Raw genomic sequence first — 27,757 nt, 5'->3', positions numbered from 1 at the left:
CTTTAAGTGTTAGCTATTACAATGAAGAAGATCACTGTGTTAGAAAAATTTCAATGGCAGTTTGTCTGCCTTAATACATACTGAGATCATGCAGTGTCAAGCAAAAGTTTCCTTTCACTGTTTACTACCCGTGGTCTTTCTCAGTCTTTTTTTTTTTTTAAAAAAAAAAAAAAAACCTCATCATTAACTTTCTGTACAATTTATAGTGAAAATTTCTTAAGCAGATGCCTTGAGTTTTATTTTCCATGCTAGCAGAGTCATTTATGATACATTTTTCAAATGTTATAGGAAAAACTTCATATTGATCTCAAAGATTAAAAAAGCATAAGAAAGAAAAACTGAGCATCCAAGTTAATGTTCTAACCATCTGGGAAACCACTCTGTATTTTCCAAGTTAATTGATGTAACCTAAACACTTTGACTCATAGCAACTCCTCCTTGGGTTTCCCAGGCAGTATCACTATGGAAGTATATTGCCCAATCTTCCTTCCGAGGAGTGGCTTAAAAAAACAAGACAAAAAACAAATTCACTGCCATCGAGTCGGATCCAACTCATAGCAATCCCTCCGTGGGTTTTTGAGGCAGTATCACTGTGGAAGTAGATTTCCCAACCTTCCTTCCAAGGAGGTGGCTGGTGGGTTTGAATTGCCAGCCTTCTGGTTAGCAGTCAAATGTCTCAGACACTACACCACCAGAGCACCTAAACACTTTGAATAGTAATCAGTGTTATTTCAGTGGTACACTTTACTTCATTTGATTGATTTGGTCAGTACCTGTGGAAATTATATATATATTCCAATTCACTTGACTAGGGAAGGACAGGAAGTATATTGAAAAATGCATTTAAATTTTGGTTTAGTTCATCACTTTCCAGTGGGGGCTGATTTAAGAGTTGGCCAGAATGTAGAAGCTCCTGTGGAGAAGGAGTGGGGCCTGCTAAGTGGAAGCTGTAGAATGAATGCTTTTCCCAGTTTAACTCTGCCAAGCCAGTTGAATTACAAACTTAGGCTCAACTGCTTCCCTTTGGTGATTACAACCTAAGATTAAAACAATGCTTTGTTTACTGTCTGCATTGTGAACCCAATGAGCTGAAAAGAGCATGGTGGATTGCCCTGTGCCATTATAGACCGAGAATCACAACCCATTTACCCATTTCGTAGCCAGTAGTAAGAGAATTCGGAACTCTGGTGATGTAGTGAGCTTGTTTTTTTTTTTTTTTTTTTTTAAGAAGAATTGGTTTCAAAGCTTTCAGCTTTTTGGAGGAACACTTTCTATAGGAAGTTAGGGAAATATTCTGCAGTGTACAGAGTATGTAAAATTCAGGGGCAGAATGGTGGCTGTGGAAAAGAGCATAGTATTTATGTGTACATTGATTTATTTTGGCTTCTATTATTAACTGATTTGCAGAATTTTTATTTTTCATTTTATTTTCTCTTAGAAGTGGTTACAGACAGGCAATGTGAAGTTAAAGTAACCATATCAAGGGTGTCCCCTCCCCTCAAAGTATTGTGTAACTTTCTTCTTTCTGAGCTTTCTATCTTCCTAGTCTGCATTTTCTCTTAGATTTCTTTCCTTTGTTTTTGAGATCCTGGCATTGTGTTCACAGGTTTAGCAAGAGGTGAAAACAGGCTCCAGTGGGATTCTGCCTCCCACTCCTTGTGTGATTTTAGGAATATTACCCAGTTATTTGTTTGGCTGTATCACTTCTATATTTACTTGATCTTCCTTTAGAATTTTAATTCCACAAGGGCAGATACTCTCTGTATGGACTGTTTAGTCCTATTCATCATTGGATCCATTGTGCATATATGTGCATAGAAAATTGCCCAGCACATAATACACATTTGAGAAAAATGAATGGATGAGTAATTTTTATCTTGTGGGAGGAGGGGAAAGGATAGTATTTGAGGATATCTTAGGTTCTTTTCTAATCTGAAATTGGGTGAAATACTTTCCTCTGTTCACATTGTACTTTTTAGAAAGGAGATGAAGTTGAAACATAAGTACATTTCCCAAAGTAATCAATACCAAAACAATCTGGCCACTCTCATGGTACTTAGCAAGCTGTTGACTAGAAAGCTGGTTCATTTCCACAGTAATAATATTAGAACAGTATAACATCTGGATGTGACTTTGAACCATTAGTAAGGATTGAATTATGCACATTACATTTGATTTTATTGTATAATTATTACACTATATCCTCTTATATTAGTAATCCATGTTTGGCATATGTAATAACTTTCTAAGAAAAACACCTTTGACTGACCTTTTGAGTAATAAAATTTTACCAAGGTTAATTGAATTTTATATTCCTACATATTCTTTGAAATCTGTCTGGACTTACATGAATCATACAGTTCTCTTTTTTTTTTTTTTTGCCCTGTGTTAGGTATGATCTGATTATTGTTAGCACAGATACTTAATTTTATGTGTGTGACATAAAACCCATTGGCAGATTTCTGAAGCAATTTTAAATGGAAAATGTAAAACTTATAGATAAAAAAATTAATTATTTTGAAGTACAGCGGTCAAATATTAAACAACATGTGATACTATAATTTTTGTTCTGCTTTATTAGCATATTAACGGTGTCTACTAGCAGGTCTAATAGCTGCAATATTTTTGAAGTTATGATGAGCATAACTTTTAATATTTGTGTACCACTAATGTGATATGGGAATATCTGTTTTATTAGTAACAAAGTCAAAACCAAAACCAAAATCAAATCTAATGCCATTGAGTCGATGCTTACTCATAACGATCCCAGTTGAGTTTTCAAGGCTGCAAGTCTTTACAGAAGTAGATTGCCTTATTCCTACCATGGGTTTGAACCACTGACCTTCTGGTTAGCTTCCAAAAGCCTTTATCCACTATACCAAACAAAGTCAAAGGTACTATGAATACTACTATAGTTTACTGTCTGCATTTATAATTAAAAGCAATACTAAATTTGAATTAGAAATTAGTAAAAATTAAAATGTTATTTCTTCTCTGAGTTCATGGCCCCTGAATTCTACCCATCCTATTCCTGGGTGCTGAGTCTCCATGGACCTGGTTATGGTTAAGGCCCCAAGAATAGAGTGGAGTGGCCTTCATTGGCAAGTGGTAATAGTATAATTGAAACGTGGGACCACAGCTCTCTGTGGTGGGGTGTAGCATATCTCTAATTTCTTGATCCTTCAGGTCCAGTTTCATAATCAGAGTAGGATGATGCAGTAGTAGAAACAAAGTATTCCAAATACTGGTTCTACCCTGTATAAGCACTCTGCACTTAATTGATATGGTTAAGTCCAAAGATCAGGTCATCATGCAAAATCTGCATTATGCAAGAGTCAGGGGCCACACTTGTCTATAGCACCATTGTCCTCCACCCCTGGTTGCTCATCACTCGCTGGGTTCCCTCGGTATCTCAAGATATGTATGGTACAATGGGCCCCCTTTCTTCTCCACAACTTCCCCACTACAGTGGAGCCCACAGGGGTTGTGGGTAGTGGTGGTAGTGTTCAGGTGTTAACTGCCAACTACCACCTCCTGCCACCCACCCTGGGAAGGACGCTGCTTGTCCTTCACCCACTGCCTGCTGCCCCCTACCCTGGACATGGACCTTACTTGTCCCCTGTCATCCTTGGCCCTACAGCCCCATGTGGCCCCCTTCCAATCCGCTCCCTTCCCACTTCCCTCCACTGACCTCTCCAGCACCTTTGGGCCCTTGCCTGGCATCCCTCCTGCTCATCTGTGACCTTGCATTGTCCCACCATTGCCCTCCTTGGCATGACCAAGATTTTGCCGATCAACGGAAGACAGTGTCCCGCTGCTGGTCAGCGACGGTCCCTTGTGTGGACCAGCTGATGCCAGGGCCTCCAATACATCATTTGGAGTGGTTGCAGAGGATGTTCCGAAGCCCAGCTGTGGCCTTGTGTGGGGCTCATTCCATTAGAGGTGCCTCCTGAAAATGTTATCGAAGTTGTTATAAATGTAAAATGTTAGAAAAAGTGGTTGTTGATGGAGGGGGTGCATTAGTTGAGTAAACTTGAACTTTTATCTGTCTGCGCAGTGCCTCAGTTTCCTCAAAGATTTAGCAGTCTTCTCTGGGGAGATTATCATGTCTGTCTCATGGGTGTGAAAGACTTGAAAAATACCATGCTTTGTACAAATGCAGGGTATTATATTACATGAGAAATATGCTAGTTGCCCGTTAGTTTAATTGCAGAAGGCTCTGTTCTGTGAGCCAGCACACTATAGTAATCTTATGTTTCATGGGCATGAGTGTGACTGAGAAGCTAGACTGAGAAGATGTGATTGACTGTCTCTTCTCTGCTGATTATGGAGAGGTGTTGGAATAATAGAAACAGTTATATTCTGCAGATTTCTCACTGGTGATAAATTTTGCTCATTTCTCAAGGGAAGCTCAGTTGTGCCCAAATTAAGCCATCAGATGTATATTTCTTGTTTGCTTCTGACAAATATTTTGTTCCTTAAAATGGCATTTCCTTGTAGTCTGAAATAATTGTTTGGCTTATTTTATTATCAACTGAAATTTTTATGGATGTAACTTGTTCAGTGTTCTTGCTTAGTGCCACACATGTCAAGAGAGAGGTGATTTTTGATTTTCAAATTAGTTTTGGTTTGATATTAAGGTTGGTGATATATAATAAAGCATGATAGAAACAGCCCAGCATTTCCAGTCAGAGTACTTGGATAGGAATCTTGTCACCCATTTAGCCAATCTTAGGTTAAGTTATATAGTGCCTAAGGCACTTGACTGCTAACCAGAAGGCTGGCAGTTCAAACCCACCAGCCATTCCTCGGAAGGAAGATGGGGCAATCTACTTCCATAGTGATACTGCCTCGAAAACCCAAGGAGGGGTCACTATGAGTCGAATCCGACTCCGTGGCCATGAGTGTGGTTGCCCTCGAGGGCCTTGTAGTTGTGTGGGAGAGAGAGACCTTTGTAACCCACGCTACAGGGTAGCCCTGCTGTTGGTGGAATACTGAGCCACCCATCCAGGTGAGAAACATGGATTGCCTGTGTATCCCTGTTCTGATGAAAGTTACGATGAAAATTTCTTCTTCCCTTCTGTCTTTGCAGCTGTTTTGTGTTGACCAACCTTTTTCTTCTTGTTCACTGCTTATGTCATCAGTTTTACCCAAGACTTCTTTCTCTTCTGGAATGGAGCCCACTTCAGACATGTTGGCAACAATTACACATTGAGCTTGAGTCCAGCTTTCACAAACTCATTTGGTCCCAGTCTAGCCAGCTCACTTAATTCCTTGCCACCACAGTTAGCTGGCTGATTCCCCTTTGAGGACATGGATGTGGGCCCCTGAGTGTCCATGTGCAGAGTCGGCTGTGCTGCTTCCTGGACCATCCCTTGCCATCCAACGTAGCCCTTTTACATTTTTCCTTTGCCACTTGCCTTTTAGGTTCCTGTTTAGATACTTGTGGCTTCCAGCCCAATAGGGGCAGAAGGAAAGATTTTGAAGAACTGAATTTGTTAAAATTCCTGTGGAGTATTTGAATTCAATATGGGGAACTACCTTCCTTCTTTGTTAGCTAAGAGCAAAGTCATTCAAAATACACGTGTTTTTAAGAGATTAATTTTGATTTTTGAACTTAGAATTCCTTTTGTTTTTGTTTGATTTTTTTTTTGCTTGCTAGCTTTATTTATGGCTTTGGGTACTACCTTAACTTTTCTGATCTTCATCTCTCTCATCTCTATAATGAGAATAAAGTATATGCCTTAAAGGATTGTTGGGAAGATTTCAGGAGGTGAAATAATAATAGTGAGTACTGGGTAGCATTTTGGTATTACGATGTGTCAGGCATTATTCTAGGAAATTAACATACATTGGTGCTTCTTGGTGGAGAATATCAAAGCAGGTACGCAATAAATGTTGGTTGTATCTTAACTTATTTGACTTTTACTAACCCAGGTACTCTGATTTTAAAAGTTGATTAACATATTTATTTCTCAGTATACTTAACATCTATATAATTCTCCATATAATGAAAGCTTTGGAGTAAAACAGGCCAATATGAAAATCATGATTCAGCCACTTAACTAGTTACAAATTTAATCATACAGTACTTGGTTTCCTTCATATAAGACAGGGACTAATATCTACTTTGCAACTAGTTAAAAAAAAATTAACTGTGGTAACCCTGGTCTAGGAGCTCTGGTAGCATAGTGGCTAAGACACTTGACTGCTAACCAGAAGGCTGGCGGTTCAAACCCACCAGCCACTCCTCGGAAGGAAGGTTGGGCAATCCTACTTCCATAGTGATACTGCCTCGGAAACCCAAGGAGGGGTCGCTATGAGTCGGGGCCGACTCGATGGCAAATAACAACAACAACAACAACAACAACCCTGGTCTATCAGCTGGCAGGTCACAGGTGGTGACTGAAAGTTCCTTTTTCATCTCTTTCCCCATGCAGTTCCTGTTAGTGTTCCTAGTAACTGCCATCTACAGCTTACTTCTTTTTTATGTTTTGTAAACATTTTATTGTGTTTTCAGTGAAGGTTTACTCATTAGTTTAGGTTTCCATTTGATAGTTTCTCCGCAAGTTGTTCAGTGACATTGGTTATATTCATCACTCTGCAGGAACATGCTCCTTATCTCCTTTCTAGTTGTTCCATTTCCATTAATCTAGTTTTCCTGCCCCTTTACATTCTTATCTTTGTTTTAAAGTTATTATTGATTGTTTAGGAGTTCTGGTAGCATAGTGCCTAAGGCACTTGACTGCTAACCAGAAGGCTAGCGGTTCAAACCCACCAGCCACTCCTCGGTAAGGTTGGGCAATCTGCTTCCATAGTGATACTGCCTTGGAGACCCAAGGAGGGGTCGCTGTGTGTCAGGTCTGACTCAATGGCACATAACAACAACAACAGCTGATTGTTTGGTCTCATATATATACTTTTTAAAAAGAATGCACTGCTTATAGATACTCCTCATTCTTATATGAACTGATTTGTTATTTAGCTACAAGGTGACTATAGGGGTTAGCTCAGAAGAGTATCTCAGGGCATTTGTCTCAGGGAACCCTCCAGTCTCATCCAGTCCAGTAGGTCTGGGCTGTTTTTTTGTTTTGTTTTTTAAATAAGAAATTTAAGATTCTATTCCACATTTTTCTGCCATGCTGTCCAGCTGTGTGGCCCTGATTAGAATGGTCGGTAGTGGTACCTGGTATTATATTTTGTTTTAATAGTTCTCTTATCTTATTTATAAAAACACTCATGCAAATAAGACGAAGATCTCCCCATTTACCTTTTGTGCTTTATTCTCTAGCCCCTCATCTTGTGTCTTGGCCATAGGGTACTGGATGCATAGAAGATTCTCAGTGAGTGCTTGTTGAATTGAATTGAGTAAAAAGATAAGATAAGGAAGCAAACTATGTATTTCCATGGGTTTAGTCCCACTCCTCTTCCCATACCATTTCAGCTTGGCATACATATCTATATATGCACTTGTAGATTATTGTCTGGGAGCTCTGGTAGCGTAGTGCTTGAGGCACTTGACTACTAACCAGAAGGCTTGTGGTTCAAACCCACCAGCCACTCCTCAGAAGGAAGATGGGGCAATCTACTTCCATAGTGATACTGCCTCGGAAACCCAAGGAGGGGTCGCCATGAGTCGGGTCCGACTTGACGGCACATAACAGCAACAACAGATTATTGTTACTACTATTATTGCAGGATTATGTGTGTAATACAGTATTTACCTCTGTGCCTTCAACTCTTGGACTTCTCCTAGTGTCTTTACAGAAGATAATTCTGCATATCTATTTATACATGCTGCAGATATATCCATGAATATAGTAGAGCATGCAGGGGGTAAAGTTATGATGAAAACTTCTTAGCCAGACCAAAAACCTTGAGGAAGTGAGTTGCTTGGCCTGGAATCTCAGGACCATAATCTTAGGTCACTCGTGACAACATGGTCCAGAAAGAAAATGTTGTATATCCTACTTCGGTGAGTATCAACTGGGACCTTAAAAGCTTGTGAGCGGCCATCTAAGGTACAACAATGGATCCTTCCCTATATGGAGCAAAGAAGAGTGAAAAAATCAAAGATACATGGAAATAACTAGTTTAAAGGACTAATGGACCATGTGAAACTCAACATCTATGACCCTGAGACCAGAAGAACTAGATGGTCCCTGGCTACCACTGCCAGTAACTTAGAAAGAGATCAAAATAGAAGATCCTGGATTGAGTGGGGAGAACAATGTGGAATAAAACTCAATATTAAAAAACACTAAACTTACAGGTCTGGTAGAGGTTGGTAGAACCCTCAAGACTATAGCTGTTAGTCACCCTTTAGATCTGGAACTATTCCTGTGGCTCAATTTTCAGCCAAACAATAGATTGGAATACAAGGTGAATAATACAAGGTAAGTATGTGTTCCTTAGAACAATCAACGATTTGAGATCAAAAGGGCAACATTTACCGTAGGACAAAATTCAGAAAGCAGGAAAGGTTAGGAAAGGAGGAGGAATGGAAATAGTACACAGGAAGAAGTGGGATGAGTAATGTTATGCTAAGGAGAGTTATTTAAAAACAGAAAAACAAGGCATTAGCAAACTAGCTGTTATTTGTCATCAGGCTGACTTCATTAGCCTCAGGAAGGTGGCTGGGTGTTTGATCACACAGGATAAATGTGTCATTTGTTGATGTTAGGTGCTGGTGAGTTGTCTCCGAGTCACAGCGACCCTCTACAACAGAACGAAACGCTGCGCAGTCCTGTGCCAGCCTAAAATCCTTGCTAGAACTGAGCTCATTATTGTAGTCACTGTATCAGTCCAACTCTTTGAGGGCCTTTCTCTTTTTCGCCGACCCTCCACTTTACCAAACATGACATCCTTCTCCAGAGGACAGTCTCTTCTGACAACATGACCAAAGTAGGTGAGACGAAGTTTGGCCATTCTCACTTACAAGGAGCATTCCAGCTGCACTTTTTCCAAGATAGATGTGTTAGCTCTTTTAGCAGTCCATGGTACTTTCAGTATTCTTTGCCAACACCACAGCTCAAAAGCATCAGATATTCTTTGATCGTCCATATTCATTGTCCAGCTTTCACATGCATTAATTTTTTAAAGGGGGCTTTTTAAACAGACAAGGCTTGTAGAACTTAAGATAGCGGAAACTATGGCTACAGCCGCCACATTCTGGGGCACTGGGTAGCAACCTCAGAATCTGGCACAGTGCCCTTTTGCCAGGGCCTGTGATTCTCTGGAGAAGATCTGTTTTTTTCCTCATCTTTAGCTATCTAGTGCTTAGCACATAGTATGTGTGAAGGAATAATTGTTGAGTTGAATAGGTGATTTGTTGGCTTCTAGACACTGCTACAATTTTGTTCATCCCAAAAGGAAATGAATCTGTCTTTTACTTAGTCACCTGTGAAGACTGAAAGCATGTTTTACTGCCTCAGGATTTTTAGACTGAACTCTTTGATGTTTAACTTCTCCTACTAGAGGAGTATATTGCTTTATAACCATATTCATTAAACAAAGAGTGTGATTGTCCACGATTTCCTAAGTTGCCTATTGTATTTGCACATTGTTACTGCTCCACATACTTTGTTATTCTCTGGGGAAACATAGGCATAATTGCCTTAGATAAAGTTTAAAACTGTCTTTGATAACTAAAATTTGTTGCAATTTGTGTTATGGGAAAAAAGAGAACAGAACACTCAACACATATTTTTCATTTTTATTTCTACTTATTTCAGTTTTTTTTTTTTTTTTAATAAAAATGAAAGTTTTGAGTAATACAGCAGCAGTGGTTGTGGGAGGGAAACCTGTTTCTGAAAGTGGCCCATTATGCATGTACATGTACATAGACATCTTTCACAAATACCACAGGATAATTTAAGATAATTAAAAATGGGGCTGTGGAACAATTTTTATATCTGTAGGCAATTTGTGGTTTCAAAAAGCTACTTAGTTTTTTTAGAATGGGAACAAAATGTAGAACAAAACTCAAATTTATAAAAGGCCAGACTTACTGGAGTTCCTCAGACTGGAGGACCCCCGAGACTATTGCCCTAAAACACTCTTAACCAGGAACTGAAGATACCGTTCAGCAAAATAATATTAGCCTATAAAATAAAAGGAGCTCTGGTAGCATAGTGGCTAAAGCACTTGACTGCTAACCAGAAGGCTGGCGGTTCAAACCCACCGGCCACTGCTCGAAAGGAAGGTTGGGCAGTCCTACTTCCGTAGTGATACTGCCTCGGAAACCCAAGGAGGGGTTGCTATGAGTCGGGGCCAACTTAACGGCACATAACAACAACAACAACAACATAAAATAAAAAATACTCATGAGGAAATGTGCTTCTTAGAACAGTCAATTATTGAAGACCAAATGGGCAACATTTACCCAAAAGCAAAGATGAGAAGGCAAGGAGAGGCAAGAAAACTGGGCAGGTAAAATGAAAAGAGTGGTGGCACATTGCTGGGATAGCAACCAATGTCACAGAACAATTTGTGTATGAATTGTTGAATGGCAAACAAATTTACTGTGTAAATGTCCAGATAAAACACAATAAAATGTTAAAAAAAAAAAGGCTACTAAGCTTTCCAACTTGAAGCTTAGTTTTCTGTAAAGAATAATTAATACTCTGATTTTTATTAATTTTTTTAGATAGTGGAAAATCTATTCATATAAAATACATTAGTAAAAAGACATCTTTCAGCTTGGTATATCCTTATTTTTGTTTCTCACTCCCCCCACCACCCTGACCCCCAATCTGTGTACTGAAATTCTTCTCTTTATTAGTGATTTTGCCTAGCTTAAAAAACAAAAGCACTTTGTTTTAATAAATCAGAAATTACTTGGTGGAATGATGACAATAATTCTTCATTTTAGTACTGCCACCTCTGTTTATAAGCCCAAAGAGTTCTTCATATTTAATGATAGCCCTGTTTGTCAGCCAAGTCCATATCTCTGATTGACCACTGGGAGTTTTGCATTGAATTAAATAACGAAGAGTGTAAGCTTCTAGAAAGCTCGTAGTTTGCTTCTGTGGACCTTCCAGTGTCTAGCACAGGATTAAATAAAGAATCTATGTAAGAGAGACATCTAGCATACTTTACTTTTTTCTTAATAGCCAATAAGGAGGGGAAGATACTATAATGTCTATATATGTCTATATAGACTGATATGTCTATATCAGATGGTAAGAAAAACTCATATGTATGCTAAAATTGTATAAAGTGGAGTACCAAGCAGAGCATATTTATGGTCTGCATCTTAGACAAAGAAGATGATGTTTTGATGATACTTACCAGCCTAAGCCTAAGAATTTCCAAGGATGAGGTTTATCCTTTCACAATACTTATTCAATCTTTGTACTAAGCAAATAATCTGAGAAGCCGGACTATATGAAGATGAATGTGGCAACAGAATTGTAGGAAGACTCATAAATAACCTGTGCTATGCAGAGGATGAAGCGTTGCTTACTGAAAGAGAAGAGAACTTGAAGCACTTACTGATGAAAATCAAAGACTATCTAGCCTTCAGTATGGATTTCACCTCAACCTTAAGAAAACAAAAATCCTCACAACTGGAATAATAAACAACATCAAAATAAATGAAGAATATACTGAAGTTATTAAGGATTTCATGTTACTTGGATCCGCAGTTAGTGCCCATGGAAGCAACAGTTAAGAAATCAAATGCCATATTTTGCATTGGTCATATCTACTTCAAAAAACCTCTTTAAAATCTTAAATAGAAAATATGTCACTTTGCTGACTAAAGTGTGCCTGACATAGCCATGGTATTTTCATTTATCTCATGCATGTAAAAGCTGGACAATGAATAAGGAAGACTGAAGAAAAATAGATGCATTTGCATTATGGTGCTGACAAGGAATACTGAATATACCTGTGTTAGACTGGGTTCTCTAGAGAAACAAAAACCAGTAAAGCTTATATATATAGAGAAAGAGAGAGAGAAATTTAGGAGCTCTGGTAGCATAGTGCCTAAGGTACTTGACTGCTAACCAGAAGGCTGGCGGTTCAAACCTACCAGCCACTCCTCAGATGGAAGATGGGAATCTACTTCCGTAGTGATATTGCCTCGGAAACCCAAGGAGGGGACGTTATGAGTCCTGACTTGACGGCACATAACAACAACAATAGAGAAATTGATCTTAGGAAAATGGCTCACACACTTAGAGAAGCTGGCAAGCCCAAAGTTTCTGGATCAAACGTCAAGCTGGAGGCTTTTCCTGGCTCTTGCAACTGCAAGGGCTGAGGAGCTCAAGACTGGCAGGCAGTACACCGGCTGTTGACTCCAACGAATGACGAATTCAAGATCTCCAGGCCAAATGGTGGACTGTTCACTCACAGACAGTTGTAGGCAGCACAACAGAATCTCTATCCACAGAGGAATGTTTCTCTTCCCAGGATGTCCTTGGATATACTGGAAGCAGGCCACACCCCTAGGGAAACTCCCTTTCAACAGATTGGCCACTCAGAACATAGTCATCTGATCCCATCATGGGAACAACCATGCCGTAACAGCTCAAACCACACAGAATTGTGATCCAGCCAAGTTGACACACAGCTCCAACTATCACAATACCATAAACTGCCATAGGAATGAACAAATCCATCTTGGAGTAAGTATAGCCATAATGCTCCTTGGAAGACAGAATGGCCAGACTTTGTTTATCTCATCATGTTGTCAGAAGGGTACGTACTCCGGAGAAGGATATCATGCTTGGGAAAGAGTATAGGGTCAATGAAAAGGGAAAACCCTCAACAAGATGGATCGACACAGTGGTTGCAACAGTGGGCAAGGATTGTGAGGCTGGCGCAGGACCAGGCAGTGTTTCGTTCTCTTGTACGTAGGATTGCTAGGAGTTGCACTGACTCGATGGCACCTAACAACAACAGTCCCTGGAGAGAAACATTGTGTTTAGTAAAATAGATTTTCAGGGAAAAAGAGGAAGACCCTCGAGGAGATGGATTGACAGTGGTTGCAACAATGGGCTTAAACATAGCAAAGATAGTGAGAATGATTTAGGACCAGGCAACATTTCATTCTTTTCTATGCGGGGTCATGAGTTAGAATGACTTGATGGCACCTGACAACAACCCTCAAGATGATGGATTGACATGGTGGCTATAACAATGGACTCAAGTATAGCTAGGTTTGTGAGGATGGCATGCGACTGGGCTGTGTTTCGTTCTGTTGTACATAGGATCACTATGAGTCGGAACTAACTCAATGGCGTCTGACAACAGCAACAACCACAACAAAGTACCATGTTCTGTAAACTTGTAAATTGAAAGTCATGCCTTCATAAATGAGGTTAATATCATTGTTGTTGTTATGTGCCATTGAGTCGGACCTGACTCATAGCGTCCCCTCCTTGGGTTTTCAAGGCAGCATCACCTTGGAAGTAGATGTGGCTCGTGGGTTTGAACCACCAGCCTTCTGGTTAGCAGTCAAGTGCCTTAGGCACTGTGCTACATTAGCTTGTCAAACCAAAAAGTACTGAGCTTTAACTCATTCTGAGCATTTGCTTGCAGATTTTCTTATTATCAGGCACTTGAAAACCGACCATTTTCTTGGTGCTCTTTTCTTATTGATTGGTTCATCTTTCCTGCCTTTTTTTTTTTTTTTTTGAAACATTAAGGCAGCTTTTTTTTGTGTAAATTCTATGTTAAATTCTCTTGGTGTGGAGCACTCTACTCATTTTGATGAGTGTGATTTATATAATTGTTTTATTTTGTAGAGGCAAGAGTAATCTCTTAGCAGAGTTGATTCCTCGTAATTAAATTCTGTGTCACTGTATGTGATTTTTATAAGTGATTCAGGACTGTATCACTTAATGTTGGTAGAAATTCATGCATCTTTGTCCTTCTATATTAAAAAAGACTAGAGAGAGAGAGAGAAGTTACTAACCATACTGAATACCAAAAACCAACATCAATGCCATTTAATTGATTCTGACTCACAGCGACCCTACATATAGGACAGAGTAGAACTGCCCATAGGGTTTCTAAGGTTGTAAATGTTATCATCCGAAGGCTGGCACACATTGTCGGGAGGGTCCCTTCCCTAAAGAAAGACATCATGCTTGGTAAAGTAGAGGGTCAGCAAAAAAGAGGAAAACCCTTAGCAATATGGGTTGATACAGTGACTACAATTTGCTCAAATGTAGCAGTGATGGTGAGGATGGTAGGGGTCTGGGCAGTGTTTTCATTCCATTGTACGTAGGGAAATTGTGAGTCAGACTAGACTTGAGAACACCTAACAACGACAAGGCAAATCTTTTTACATAAGCAGACTGCCACATCTTTCTCCTTTGGAGCAACTGGTGTGTTTGAACTGCCAACTTCTTGTTTAGCACCCAAGTGCTAAATCATAGCATTTCCAGGGCTCCTTACTAAATACCAATTCAGACTCAAATTTGATTCTAGTTTTCTTTCTTTTTTATTGTGATTTGGGTGAAAGTTTTAGAGTAAATTCATTTTCCATTCAGCAGTTCATACACATTTTGTTTCATGACATTGATCGTGTTGTCCATACCGTAATAGCTTTCTTCTCACTTTCTCTCTCTGTCATCCTTCCGTATGCATTCCTGCCTTCTGAACTTTCTCCTTGTGCAATACTGCCCTTCTGATCTCCCATGGTTGAGTGTCTTAAGGAATGTACCTACCTGGTGTAATTACCTACCTTGTAGGCCTGTCGTTTGGCTAGAAGTTAAACCATGGGGAGCGTGTTCAGTTCCAGGCCCAAAGAGTGACTAGGGTTTGACCAGTTTCCATTAGACCAATAAGCCAGGTTCTTTTTATGATTTTGAGTTTTGTTCCAGAATTTTCTTCCGTTCTATCCAGGATGTTCAATTTTGATACCTTTTCCAAGTGGTTGGCAGTGATAGCCAGGCACCATCTAGTTCTTTTGGTCTCAGGATCATAAGTTGAGGTTCCTATAGGTCCACGAGTCCCTTGAACTAATTGTTTCCATGCATCTTTGACTTTCTTTACTCATTTTGCTCAAGAAGAAGAGAGACCAATAGTTGGATCTCAGATAGCAGCTCGCAAGCTTTAAGATTCCAGTTGCTACTCACTAAAGTAGGATGTAGAACAATGATTTTATGGACTATGTTATGCCAGTTGATCTTGACCTTCAACCAAGGTCCCAAGTGTGCAGGCCCAGCAACTTAGTCTTTTAAGGTGTTTGATTGTTCTTAGAACTTTGCCTCATGTTAGCTCTATTATTTATGTTATTGTTGTTATGTGCCGTCGAGTTAGATCCGACCCATAGTGACCCCTCCTTGGGTTTCCAAGGCGGTATCACTATGGAAGTTGATTGCCCAGTCTTCCTTACGAGGAGTGGCTGATGGGTTTGAACTGCCAGCCTTCTGGTTAGCAGTCATGTGCCTTAAGCACTATGCTTTATAACACGTATAAATACTTATATAGAGGTATCATCTGCTAAACCTGTATATAGTCATGAGATTTATTCCCATTTGCCTACCCGTACCTGATCATCTTGCCTCTTTACATATGTAGCTACCTATAGATTGTTTGTTATTGCTGATAATGCAGTACTGTGTATATAACAGTACTTACCTTTGTTGTCTGTACCTCTTGTGTACCTCTCTGTGTATTTGCTTTCTTCAGTGATATTGTGCTGGTAACCCACTTTTGGTATATTGCCTTTCCCTTCACCCAAATTGACTCTTGATTTAAATATTAAAATGAGGATTCAAATTTTAATTTAGCCATCAGTTTATTTAATTTACAGCTGAATTATTTATTTTTTTAAATGATAGCTTCAGCACTACAAATGCTTGTCCTTACAGAACATGATCTAAAGTTAGAGAAATGGTGTTTATTTTTCACTGCAAAAAATCTTGACTTGTTTTATAATTCTTTTGAAAGCCAATCAGATTGGATGTTCCTTGAGTATCTGTGCATTTCAGATATTTTTCAAATATGCTTCTAACTTAATTTTTGTATAAAGTAGTGCTAGAGTTGAACATTTTGTGTCTATGTGTTGAAAATGCCTTTTATTAGTTGTTGGTTTATATAATCTCCCTTCTCAATCAGAAACTCCTAAAATTTGCCTTGAACTTCATTAATTCTTTTGTGTAAATGCTTAATTGGTGAAGTGGAAAGTTTTTATCTTTATAGTAAGAGGTATGGTTCAGAAGCTTAAATTTAAGAAGTTAGTATTACTTTATTAATGTACCTATTAATTATATAAGGAGCTCTGGTAGCATAGTGGCTAAGGCACTTGACTGCTAACCAGAAGGCTGACGGTTCAAACCTACCAGCCACTCCTCGGAAGGAAGATAGGGCAATCTACTTCCGTAGAGATACCACCTCAGAAAACCCAATGAGGAGTTGCTATGTGTTGGAATCAACTCAATGGCAGTGAGGTTTTTTTCTCTCTATTAAATTAATACATAAAGAGTTCTGGTGGCACAGTGGTTAAAGCATTTGGCTACTAGCCAGAAGGTCAGCACTTTGAACCTACTAGCTTCTATATGAGAGAAAAATGAGGCAGTTTGCTTCTGTAAAGATTTACAACTTTGAAAAAACCTTATGAGGCAATTCTCCTCAAACTATTGAGTTGCTATGAGTTGGAATTGACTTGATGGCAGTGGGTTGGGTTGGTTTAATAATACATAGTACTTAATTTCTAAACTATTATCCTAATATGTTTTTTTGATAAATCTACATATTTACATATTTTAGCATAAAGACCATCGAAAGCAAAAGCCAAAAAAAAAAAAAATTGCTCTTGATTTGATCCCAGCTCATAGAGAACAGAGTTGAGCTGCCCTATAGGATTTCTAGGGCTGTAAATCTCTACAGATACAGATGCCACATCTTTTTCCCATGGAGCACCTGGTGGGTTCTGATCACTGACCGTTAGGTTAGCAGTTGAGCACTTTAACAACTGTGTTACCACAGTTCCTTAACGTAAAGATTAATAGCTATTAATTCAAGCCAAACCTTTCTTATACAGTAAAGTACAGATAAAACATTGATAAACTTTTCAAGCTGTCTTTGTTGTTGTTGTTGTTGTTGTGTGCCATTGACAAGCTATCTTTAGCATTTTGAAAAATGAAGATGTCTAGTTTTATGTATGTTTATTTTCTTAAAAGAAAATTTTAGACAGCATTAATTCATTTTATTTTGGCCTATAATCAACCTCCTAAGGTATAAAAAGAAATCCATTTCAATATACAAGTTTAATTTTCCGTTCTTTTTTGTTTTGTTTTCAGAAAAACAAAACTTCCTATTTTTGTGTGCTTCATTGTCTTAAATACTTAATTAGAACAGATGTTGTCTCCTAGGTAGTGTGGCCCTGGTTGCAGGTTCACTCTTAGTTCATATAGTCCCTTTCCTTTCAGGTCCCTGACCCTGTGCCCACTACCTTAACTGTCCCAGCCCTACCAATTCTTTGAGGTCTCTGAACTCTTCTCTGGTTCTGCTATTCAGTGCTTTCCTTCTTTGTACCTTTAGTTCACGGTATTTGTTGCATTAGTTATTTCATATCTTGTCTTGCAACAAAATCGTTTGCTTTTAGAACAGGTGTCGTGAAGTCAGCCCCAGAGACAATCAGTGTTGACATTGTGCTGCCTTAGTTGTTCTTCCTTAGAAAGAGTTTGGTTAATATGGGTAGAATGTTTATTGGCTCACTCTGCTTATAACAGGTTGGCTAGTCATAATATCTTCCCTCACAAACTCATTAAATCATCAGGAAAAACATCTTAGAAGCAGAGGATTATCCATCCTGATTTAGGATTGCTCAAGTGTTTTCATTGGTCAGAATCCCACCAGGTCACCTACATTTTGGGTCCTAGTTTAAATGATACCCTTTAAGATACTTTTATGGCTGGCACTAATGTTTCCTTTGTTTCTAAAATCTTTATGATGATGGAACTGTGTATGCTACTACAAGAAGAGGACAGTGTGTTATCTCCCAGCCCAGACTCAGAAACATACTTACATGACCCTAACAGTCTCTTTCTGGAAAACTATTGAACTGATAGTTCATTTGTAGTTATTCCCAGAATTACTTTAAGCACACATGATACTCACTTAGGTCTTGGATTAAGCAGTGAACATTTTATGAGAAAGATGAAATTTATTATCAGTATGTTGATTTTCCCAAAAGTTTAATGAAGCAATTATAGAAAAAGTTGAGAAAAAAATTCTTTTTATAAATTTCAAATTATTAATCCTTCTCTCGATGGCACATAACAACAACGACATTACTTATAGGGCCCATTTAGCTTGTTGAATTAACCAAAAATTTCATTGCCATCGAAGTCGATTCTGACTCATAGTGACTCTGTAGCACAGAGTACAACTGCCCCCATAGTGTTTACTAAGCTGTAAATCTTTATGGAAGGAGACTGCCACATCTTTCTTCTGCAGAGTGGCTTAGTGGCTGGTAGGTTTGAACCACCAACCTTTTGGTTGGTAGCTGGTCTCATTAACCACTATGCCACCAGAGCTCTTGGTGGTTGAACTATGGAACTGGACTTCAACATTCACTAAAAATTTCTTCCTTCTCTGAAGGAGAGAAAATTAAAATTCAGGGGGAATATATTAACATGATATACACTCACAGATATTTGCTAATAATATATATTATCGTCTTTCCTTTCGTTCTTTTCTTTTAGGTGATTGAAGATAATACTGGAGTCCGCCGGGTGGTGGTTACACCCCAGTCTCCTGAGTGTTACCCTCCGAGCTACCCCTCAGCCATGTCTCCAACCCATCATCTACCCCCTTACATGACTCACCACCCACATTTTATTCATAACTCACACACGGCTTACTACCCACCTGTTACTGGACCTGGAGATATGCCACCTCAGTTTTTTCCTCAGCATCATCTTCCCCCAACAATATATGGTGAGCAAGGTGAGTAGAATATTTCTTTAGGAGCTATTAAAACTCATTGCAGCGCTTAAGTAGTATAAGAGAGCCCTTTGTTTCATCTATTGTAAGCATGGTAGAACAGGATCCATGTGCTGTATAAACTCAAATCCTTACTTTCTTTTTTCCTAGTGTGTCTTTTTTTTTTTTTTTTAATTTTTATTGTGATTTGGGTGAAGTTTACAGAGCAAATTCATTTTCCATACGGCAGTTCATATACACTCTGCCTCCTGACATTGCAATTTCCAAAAATGCAACAGCTCCCCTCCTACTTCCTCTCCACAGTTACCTGTCCCCTGTATCCTTCCCTCCCATGCACTCCTGCCCCCCAAGCTGTCTCCCTGTCCATAGACAGCTGTTCTGTTCTCCCATGATTGATCTCTCCAAGGAGTGTATCTACCTGGTGTGTCTTATAGAATTACTATGTAGATTCTAGCTCACACACTCTCAGTTTTCTCAGTTTTGCACCCCCTTCCATAAATATCAAGGAGCAGGAAAGGTCACTTTTTATTTTAGAAAATAGGCAGTTGATCTACTCTCTGTTTCCTTGTCCTATAAACATTTTTATGTCAGAGTATCCTGAGGCAGAAATATGGCATGTTAGTTTTTGGCATCTACATGGTCTAGCAAAAGAAGGGATATTGAAAAGTGTTAATGTGCCCTGTTTCTAATGTTAGAATATTGTGAGATCTCAATAACCCTTGGGATATGTAAATTTTCTATGGTGCAATCTTGGCAGAATTCAGTGTCCCCTCACAGTTGATACGCTCTTCCTGAGCCCTATTTTTAGTTTAACAGTAGCCTTTTATGCAGCCACAGTTTCACTGGTTGTTAACCAAATACTTACTTTGAAAGGAAAATAGCCTCAGAACTACCTACATTAAATCTTTTTAGTTTGGCCTTGGTATTGTTTCAGTCTAAAGCCTTTCTCTATCAAAATGGATACTAAGAAACCCACTAAATGAAGTTAAATATTGGACTTAGACCTCTAGGATGTTGAAAAGTGATTTTCTTCAGTATCTGTTAATTGAAGCATTTTTTGGCTTTAAACATTTATTACATTTATTCAGATATATTAAGAGATACCACAGAATTTTTGAACAAGTTATCTCACTTTGTCTTATCAGTTACACACACACACACAGGCACACACACACAATTTCCCCCCTGTACATTTATCTCACATTTTTTCTTGTTAACAAAAGAAACATTTTTGAGATGGCTATTTCAAGTGAAATATATCTCATTGTAACTCAGGCAGAACTTGAGTGATTACTTTTCTTCAATAATCAGAAATTTAGCATAATTTAAAATCATCAAGTATAAGAATGTTGGGGTGTAGGGAGATAATAGCAAAAGTATGAAATCAATACTTTGATTTCATGAAGGTATCAGTAACTTATTAATACGATCTTTTGCCTACTAGTATAATACTTGTAAATATTAGGGAGAGTGTATATGCCATGGGAACATTTGGATAAAAATAAAAAAATTTCAGTTAACAGCAATTTTAAAAAAGCATTGAGTGTTTTAACATAAAATGCATGGAATATTTAAGCATTTGCCAGAGTTTTCTGGACCTGAGCTTGATGCCATTGTGAAAAACTTTTGCTACTAACTTACTTTTACTGAGGAGTATCTAACCTGCCTTATTTTAAGTCTGTAAATAGTATTTAAAATAGTCACTTTTTTGAGTAGTAAAACCCTTGGCAATAATAGGTAAGCCTTCAGGGTGATTTAAATTATGTTTATATTAAGGGAAAATATCCTTATTTCAAAGTATATTTTAGTCTAATTTCATTAAAATCACATAGAGCAGTAGTATACAAATGAAAGTGCCGTCATTGATTTCAAATGAAAGAAAGTAGTAAAAGCAAATCCCATTTTATTTTGTAAATAAAGCCATTTAGAGATTTTCTCAGTTTAATTTTCAGATACGCATACCTGAAGAAATTTAAACATTAATTTCTTAAATCATAAGAATTTAAAAAGTCTTCAATGTGTTTTTAAGAGATTAATGAATATATTAGTACCCATCATGGGCATTTTAAATTTCAAATATAACATACTATAATATTTTTTAAAATATTTGCCATCCTTGCTGTATAGTTTGACCAAGTTTATTTGGACATATTTTTTCAGAGTGGAACTGTTTTTTGTTTTACATGTTCTCTGGAGTAAATTGAATTCTTTTAAAGATCTTCCTTAAGAAATGCGAATGGAAAGAAAATAAAAGTATAGGTTTACCACTGAGCAACTGAAGCATCCCTTGTTAAATTTTGTCGGGTGATTATGTTTCTGGTGTGTCAGGGACTGTCGCGCTTTAGGTCTTGTCTCAGAAAAATGAAACATCATGCAGCTTTTCACTCTCAGAAGTGTTAATTGTATGATAATTTATTTGGTCCCTGTGAATGGGGAGCCTTTTTTCTTTTTAAAGATTTAAGGCCCCAACTTCTGTATTACTTACTACCATTCTTATTGATGTTTTTGGATAATTTTGAACTGATTTAAATTTTAAAAATGAAGTGATAGTCGCCCACCTCTGCCCGAGGACCATGAGATTATTTTACAGGCTCTCATTATTTTTTTAAGCCACTTAAAACTGTGCATTGTAAGTCAGGTGACACTCTACTAGTCAGTTTGTGTTGCCTCATAATGACTCCAAAAGAGAAGTCTGAGGCCACAGCTTATTCATTTGGCATCAGGTTGTGGAAATGACATATCTTTACCTCTGTAATCTCTCTGAATATTTTCTCTAATTCTGTGAGTAGTGATTATTTTTAATGGGAATTTCTAATCTCCTTATTCTAGTAAGTGTTGTTCAAATGTTGGCTCTTCTGGATATCACAAATAACTTCTTATATTTGCTACATACTTTCTGATTGCTACATACTTTGCAATAGAAATATTATTTTGTCTACAAAAATAAGTATTCTTTTAAGTATCTTGATTTTAAGAGCCGTGCACATTTAAAGGGTCATTTTTATTTTAATTCCAACTTTTTTTGTGCAATCCAGCTACTAAAAAAACATTTTGACAGGCAAAATCAAATTTAGTTATAAATTCAACTAGAATAAGAACTCTTCAAGGACAGTAACCTTGTCTTCTTCTGTCGTGCCCATAATTTTTGGAACATTCCAGAACACTCAATATGGTTTTTAATGATTGATTATTCCTTGACTGATTGCAAATGAATAAGAGTATTTTAAACATACTTACATATGTATATAGCACTTTTAAAAACATACATTTTATACTATGTTTAATACTACTTTAAACTTATTCTTCCAGAGTTCAGGTCATTTGACCATTTGATAATTTATTATTAAAACTGTGGACTGAGCTTGCATTTGTCATAATCATCCATTTTAGAAATTATACCACTCTATGGAATGTCAAGCTACATTACCCGAGAAGACCAGTACAGCAAACCTCCGCACAAAAAACTGAAAGACCGCCAGATTGACCGCCAGAACCGCCTCAATAGCCCTCCTTCTTCTATCTACAAAAGCAACTGCACAACAGTGTACAATGGCTACGGGAAGGGCCACAGTGGTGGAGGCAGCGGAGGTGGGGGAGGCGGCAGCGGTGGTGGGCCGGGAATTAAGAAAACAGAGCGGCGAGCAAGAAGCAGTCCAAAGTCGAATGATTCAGACTTGCAAGGTAATGCACAAGTCATTTACCATACAGAGTGAATTATTGAGAAAGGAACATCCTAAAGGGAATGAACAACTTTTACATAAGAACATTGTTTTATGATGATCAGTTTTTTTTTGCTGTTTACTGTTTTTGGTTACTGTTTAATGCTACCTTTGGCATTCTGAATGAAGTACTTATAGACAAGATTGAAATGAAAGAGAGTCATTGCTTACAGAGAGCCATCCATTGAGAAGGACATGTGTTCTTTTGTGACTGTAGATGCATTGATTTAAGGAGAGAAGTATGTGTGTTTTAAATGAGGTTTTAGGGTGAGAGAAAGATGACCTGTTTTGATGCCACCAGAGGAAAAACCAGAGATACTTTTTTTATATAAGCATGTAGAAAACTGACTTCATTGAAACCAAAGAAGGTAACATTGTGTTTAGTTAAGTGAGTCTGCAGATAAAAATGAACTGGAAAACAAAACCATGAACAACTGTGAAAGGCAGGATAAGAGCTGATTATGACACTCATTAAACTTCCTGCTTCCTTATTGGACTTCATCCAGATAGAAATACTCTGTCTCTGAGAATGTGTTTGTGAATGAAAAAGTTTGAGGTTGCTGCAAGGTGTGAAATCACTTTTCACAAAGCCATGTGGCTTTTTGGTCTTGATTCCCAAGAGCCAAACTAACACCTGAGGCTAATAATGAGTTAGATACTGAACAGCCCAAGAGATATCACCTGGGGGCTGATGATGATTCAGCTCCCAGGCATGATGTAATCTGTCATGGCCATGGGATGAATCTGATGAAGGCTTTAGAACAGAGATGCTGCGGGAGTTTATGGGTTGGTGACTGCATGGGAGAGGATGGTGAGCCCCTGTTTGGGACACAGAAGCTTTACATTGTGACCTATTTGACTTGTCATGCTGTGTGTCTCTTAATTTTTATCCTTTTCGTTTTTGTTACATTAAAGATGTTATTGCAGGTATGTGAGGAGGTCTGGTAGCACAGTGGTTAAGTGCTCACCTGTTAACTGAAAGGTCAGTGGTTTGACCCCACCAGCTGTTCCATGGGAGAACGATGTGGCAGCCTGCTTTCGTAAAGATTACAGCCTTGGAAACCCTACGGGGCAGTTCTACTCTGTTCTGTAGTGTCACTGTGAGTCAGAATCAACTCAGAGGCAGTAAGTTTGATTTTTAGGATTGCCAAGTATGATGTCTTCCATGAGCTCTGTGAGATACTCAAGCGAATTATTGGACTCAAAAGAATAGAAGGACCTGGTTGGCCTGAAGCGGAAGGAGTGATGTGGACTCCTGGGCGTGTAGCTGGTACCCTGAGTGGGTAGAGATTTTGGCTGGCTAGTCTGAAGTGAAGGAGGCCTAGTGATGCAGTGGTTAAGTGCTCAACTGCTAACTGAAAAGTTAGCAGTTTGAATCCACCACAGACAAAAAAGATATGACAGTGTGCTGCCCTGAAAACCTTATCAGGCAGTTCTACTCTGTCCTGTAGGGTCGCTATGAGTCAGAATCAACTCAATAGCAATAGATTTGGTTTTTTGGTTTTTAGTCTAAAGTGGGGACTATAAAGCTTGCAACGGGTACCCACTGACCATGCCCCTAGGTAGCTGGGGATAGGAGAAGGGCTGTGTGGGCAGCTGGAGTTTGAACTGAATAGGGGAAGGAAGCTGAGATTTCCATAGGATGCTGCTGGAATGTAGAGCAGGATTTATTATCCACCACACACTTTGGCATCAGAGGTAGGTGATCGTAGTCTCCCTGGTTTGCACATTTGGTGGTACATGAGCAGGATTTGCTCGAGCACCCTGACAGCACAGTTGTGTATGTATGATTGTGTAACCTCTGTCAGGGCAGAGGAAAATGAGTAAAACCAGATGTTGGCATATGGGTGAACAAAAGAAAGATAAAATGAAATGTGAAAAGTAATTTCTCAGTGTAGGTGAATTATGAATTCTTCTAATCTAATCTTTTTGCTTTTCTGCATTTTCTAGATATTTTATGCAGTTACCATACAGCACCCTTAGAATTATTATTAGCATTATCTTTACATATGCAAGAGTCAAATAAGAGATCCAAAGGTCAGGAAATTTAAAACAATTCTTAAGAAAAAGTGCTATTCTGCCATATAAAATTAGTCAAATGATACTGTAATTTCTGACTTTAAAATTAGTTTGCTAGCAGTGGTACCATTTTACCATGGACATAAAATACCATACAGGATTGCACAAATAGCAATAGATTTTCCTAAGGAAGATTTTGTTTCAAAGAAAAGGCAAAAAGAATGTATAGCAGTCATCACTTTATGAGGTTTGAATTATTTTGATTGTTTGATTGAGTGGTCATTTTGCCCTGCCTTGTACCAAAAAGGATTTAAGGCAGATTATACAGATAAGTAGAATAGACGCAGATAAAATAAATACAAAGATTCTAAGGGAAACATGATAATGTAGCAGGGAAAATAAGATGAAGAGTTAAAGTTAACACATATAATTAACACATTTATTAATTATGGCAAAAGTAAGCATCTTCCCCATACATACATTCATTTCATATCACAGATGCCTAAATGTGTAAGCAACTCTGTAATACTCTCACAGCTATGAGAAGAAGTGGATTTTCATTGAAATTTATACTGCAGTGTTTGCTCCCATAGATGAATATGTTAACGTGAACTTTGGCATTTTGTTTTATGAGAGAGAGAGAATGTAGTTATTTTGAGCATCTTAAGCTCTTTGTCATTGTGTAGAGAGCATGTGAATGTGTTTGGCCGATAGGTCACTTTTCCTGTGGCCACATACGTTTCTTGATGAAAAAGTCAAGACAAAACATTTTTATCTCAGCTTTAGTTCAAAATTTGTCTCGGTTCCATTTCTGATTTTCTTTTCCTCTTCAAAATCATAGAGTTTAGCTTTACCCATAGTTTAATCTTGAAACAAAGAATCAGATGGAGTTTTCCAACAAGGAATTGAAGGGTTTTTTACATGTTGGATGAAAATAAATATACAAGAAATTGAGAACAGATAAGATACATGGTAGCCTTCAAAAAGGTTGTACTTAAAAGATTACTGTAGAGTTTCTTTCTGTAGGTTGCTTGATGTGGGTCATATATTTGACTTTAAGATTCCTGGGTGTCAAAGCAAAGAGGAAATATGATCACGTGAAGCAGGTGAACAATATAGTATCTCTTGTTTGTAGAGTCTGTTACATTCCTCTTACTGTTTCAATTCTGTCTGCCTCAGAATGTAATTGTTGGCTCACATGATCCCAAAAGACTTCTCTCTGCCTGCTTGAAATGAGAGCATTCTAGTCTCCCAGTGTATCTTTAGCTTGAATTTACTATAGCTGACTCTGTCCCCAGGAAATTAGCTTCTTAAATAATACTTAGTTTACAATGCCATCTGATTAATATTAAACTAGAGTTAGTGCTAGTACAATAGTGCATAGTGGGTGCTCAGTAAATATTTGTGGAATGAGTCCTGTGTTCCTAATTGCTTTGTTTTCTAGAACAAGCCTTCTGTTTGAACACATGCTGCTATTGTACCATTTCCTTTTGCTGGGGCATATTGCTGCATTGTTCAAGGATACTGCTTTGTGGCTGTGATCACTCTTTTCATTTTTTCATACAGCCTGGATGGGACAAAGCCCCACAGTACCTTCAGAGAAATGTAAGATTCATGTTTCCTTACAGTGCTTTAGAGCTAGTGGTGTGATACAGGCACGTAACAGTTAGGGTTTTGGTATCAGACTTACTTGGCTTAGAATCAGGCTTTGTTATTTGTTCATTATTTCCTTTTAGTATTCTTCAATCTCTGTATCTCTGTCTCTAAAATGGGTATATTCATATAATGTATTAATGTTTAATACAATCATGTAATATTTTATAGATAAAAATTGACTTAATTCCAATCCTTGAAATGTGAGGATTATTCAACTCCCCGCTGTACCACTTTTCAGTCATCTCTGACATCAACTGCCTACACAGCATTTGCTTTCTATGACCCTAACCACCCAGAGCTAGGTCAGCTCTCACAGGTTAAAAGGACACCATTCTTCAGACTGCCAAATAGGCAGATACCGGCTATAAGCTGGGGAATCCACATAGCCCCCTTACTTCTGACCTGCTGACCACCCATTCGATGTTTTCCTACTAAACCTTCAGGATGCCACTGGCTTCCGTGTCCAGAGCCTTTATTGGTTTCATTGCATAGTCATGATTGGGCTTCATGGCATATCCATGATTGGATCAGGTTTCCCTCCTTCCCTGAGGTCAGCTGATATCAGGCCATGAGGTGGTTCTTCTGGCTTGGCCAATCCCCCCAGTCATTAGCACAGTTCTTCCAGTATACCCTAAAGGCCTGTATGAAAAAAAGGTACCTCGGTAATCAGGGAACTCTTAAGATTATCTCTCAGGAACCAAGAACAAAGGCCAAATTGCTCTCTGTAAAATGATTCATTACCTCACAATTATGTATAATATTTAATACAATATGCTACATAACATCTTAACTATATAGTAGTAACCCTTCCTGCACCCTTTCTTCACTTATCGACTATCTCATTATTCCATATTTTGCATTTACAACAATAGTAAAAAAAAATCTACCATCCAACTGTTTTTGTGTGTTAATAATGTATGTCTAGCACTAATAAATGCCAAGGCACTAGGCCAGAGTAACAGTGGCTTTGATGGTTAAGGGTGTATGACAAGTTTATTGGACTATGATTCTTAGTGGTTTGGCAGTTATGTAATGATACACTTTAGCAGTTATGTAATGATGCAGTCATCTTACACTTGGTGATCTGATCTGGTCATCCTACATTTTTCCATAACACCAGTTTTTGCATAAGGTCCTGGTTTTTGGAATCTAACCATGTCTTTTAGTGAGGAGTGTGTGTACAAAGGTATTCTTATTGTCTGTCTTATCCACAGGGCTACTGTTTTCTTAAGATTACCACTTACCCAAAATTTTCCCTCCTCAAAACAAGTATCTTTCTGTGCTCCTTTCTGATAGCTTTTCCTTTTCCTTTTGTGGCCCATCAGACTCATGTAAGCCAGAGGTGGTTTCCTTCTACATTAACCTACTCTGCATAGAAGGAAGGAAAGAAAGGACACTATTCCTATATTTCCCATAGAATGTTTATCTTTAATTTTGTTTTGCAGTGCCCAGCA

At 38.3% G+C, this 27,757-nt stretch overlaps 1 protein-coding gene across 1 annotated transcript in view; it reads left to right on the top strand.

Moving 5' to 3' along the window:
* FNDC3B (fibronectin type III domain containing 3B) overlaps positions 1-27,757 on the top strand; it is a 366,502-nt gene that overhangs the window by 154,777 nt on the left and 183,968 nt on the right. Inside the window, exons 4-5 of the mRNA XM_007948108.2 lie at positions 18,669-18,912; positions 22,300-22,590. Of these exons, the coding sequence (XP_007946299.1) occupies positions 18,669-18,912; positions 22,300-22,590 (535 nt within the window). The remainder of the gene's footprint in view (positions 1-18,668; positions 18,913-22,299; positions 22,591-27,757) is intronic.

This window comes from Orycteropus afer, unplaced genomic scaffold (genome assembly GCF_000298275.1).
Source record: "Orycteropus afer afer isolate SDZICR_OR568_19922 unplaced genomic scaffold, OryAfe1.0 scaffold00202, whole genome shotgun sequence".
Lineage (NCBI taxonomy): Eukaryota > Metazoa > Chordata > Mammalia > Tubulidentata > Orycteropodidae > Orycteropus > Orycteropus afer.
Note: the sequence above shows the minus strand (reverse complement) of the source record. Positions and strands in the feature narration are given on the sequence as shown.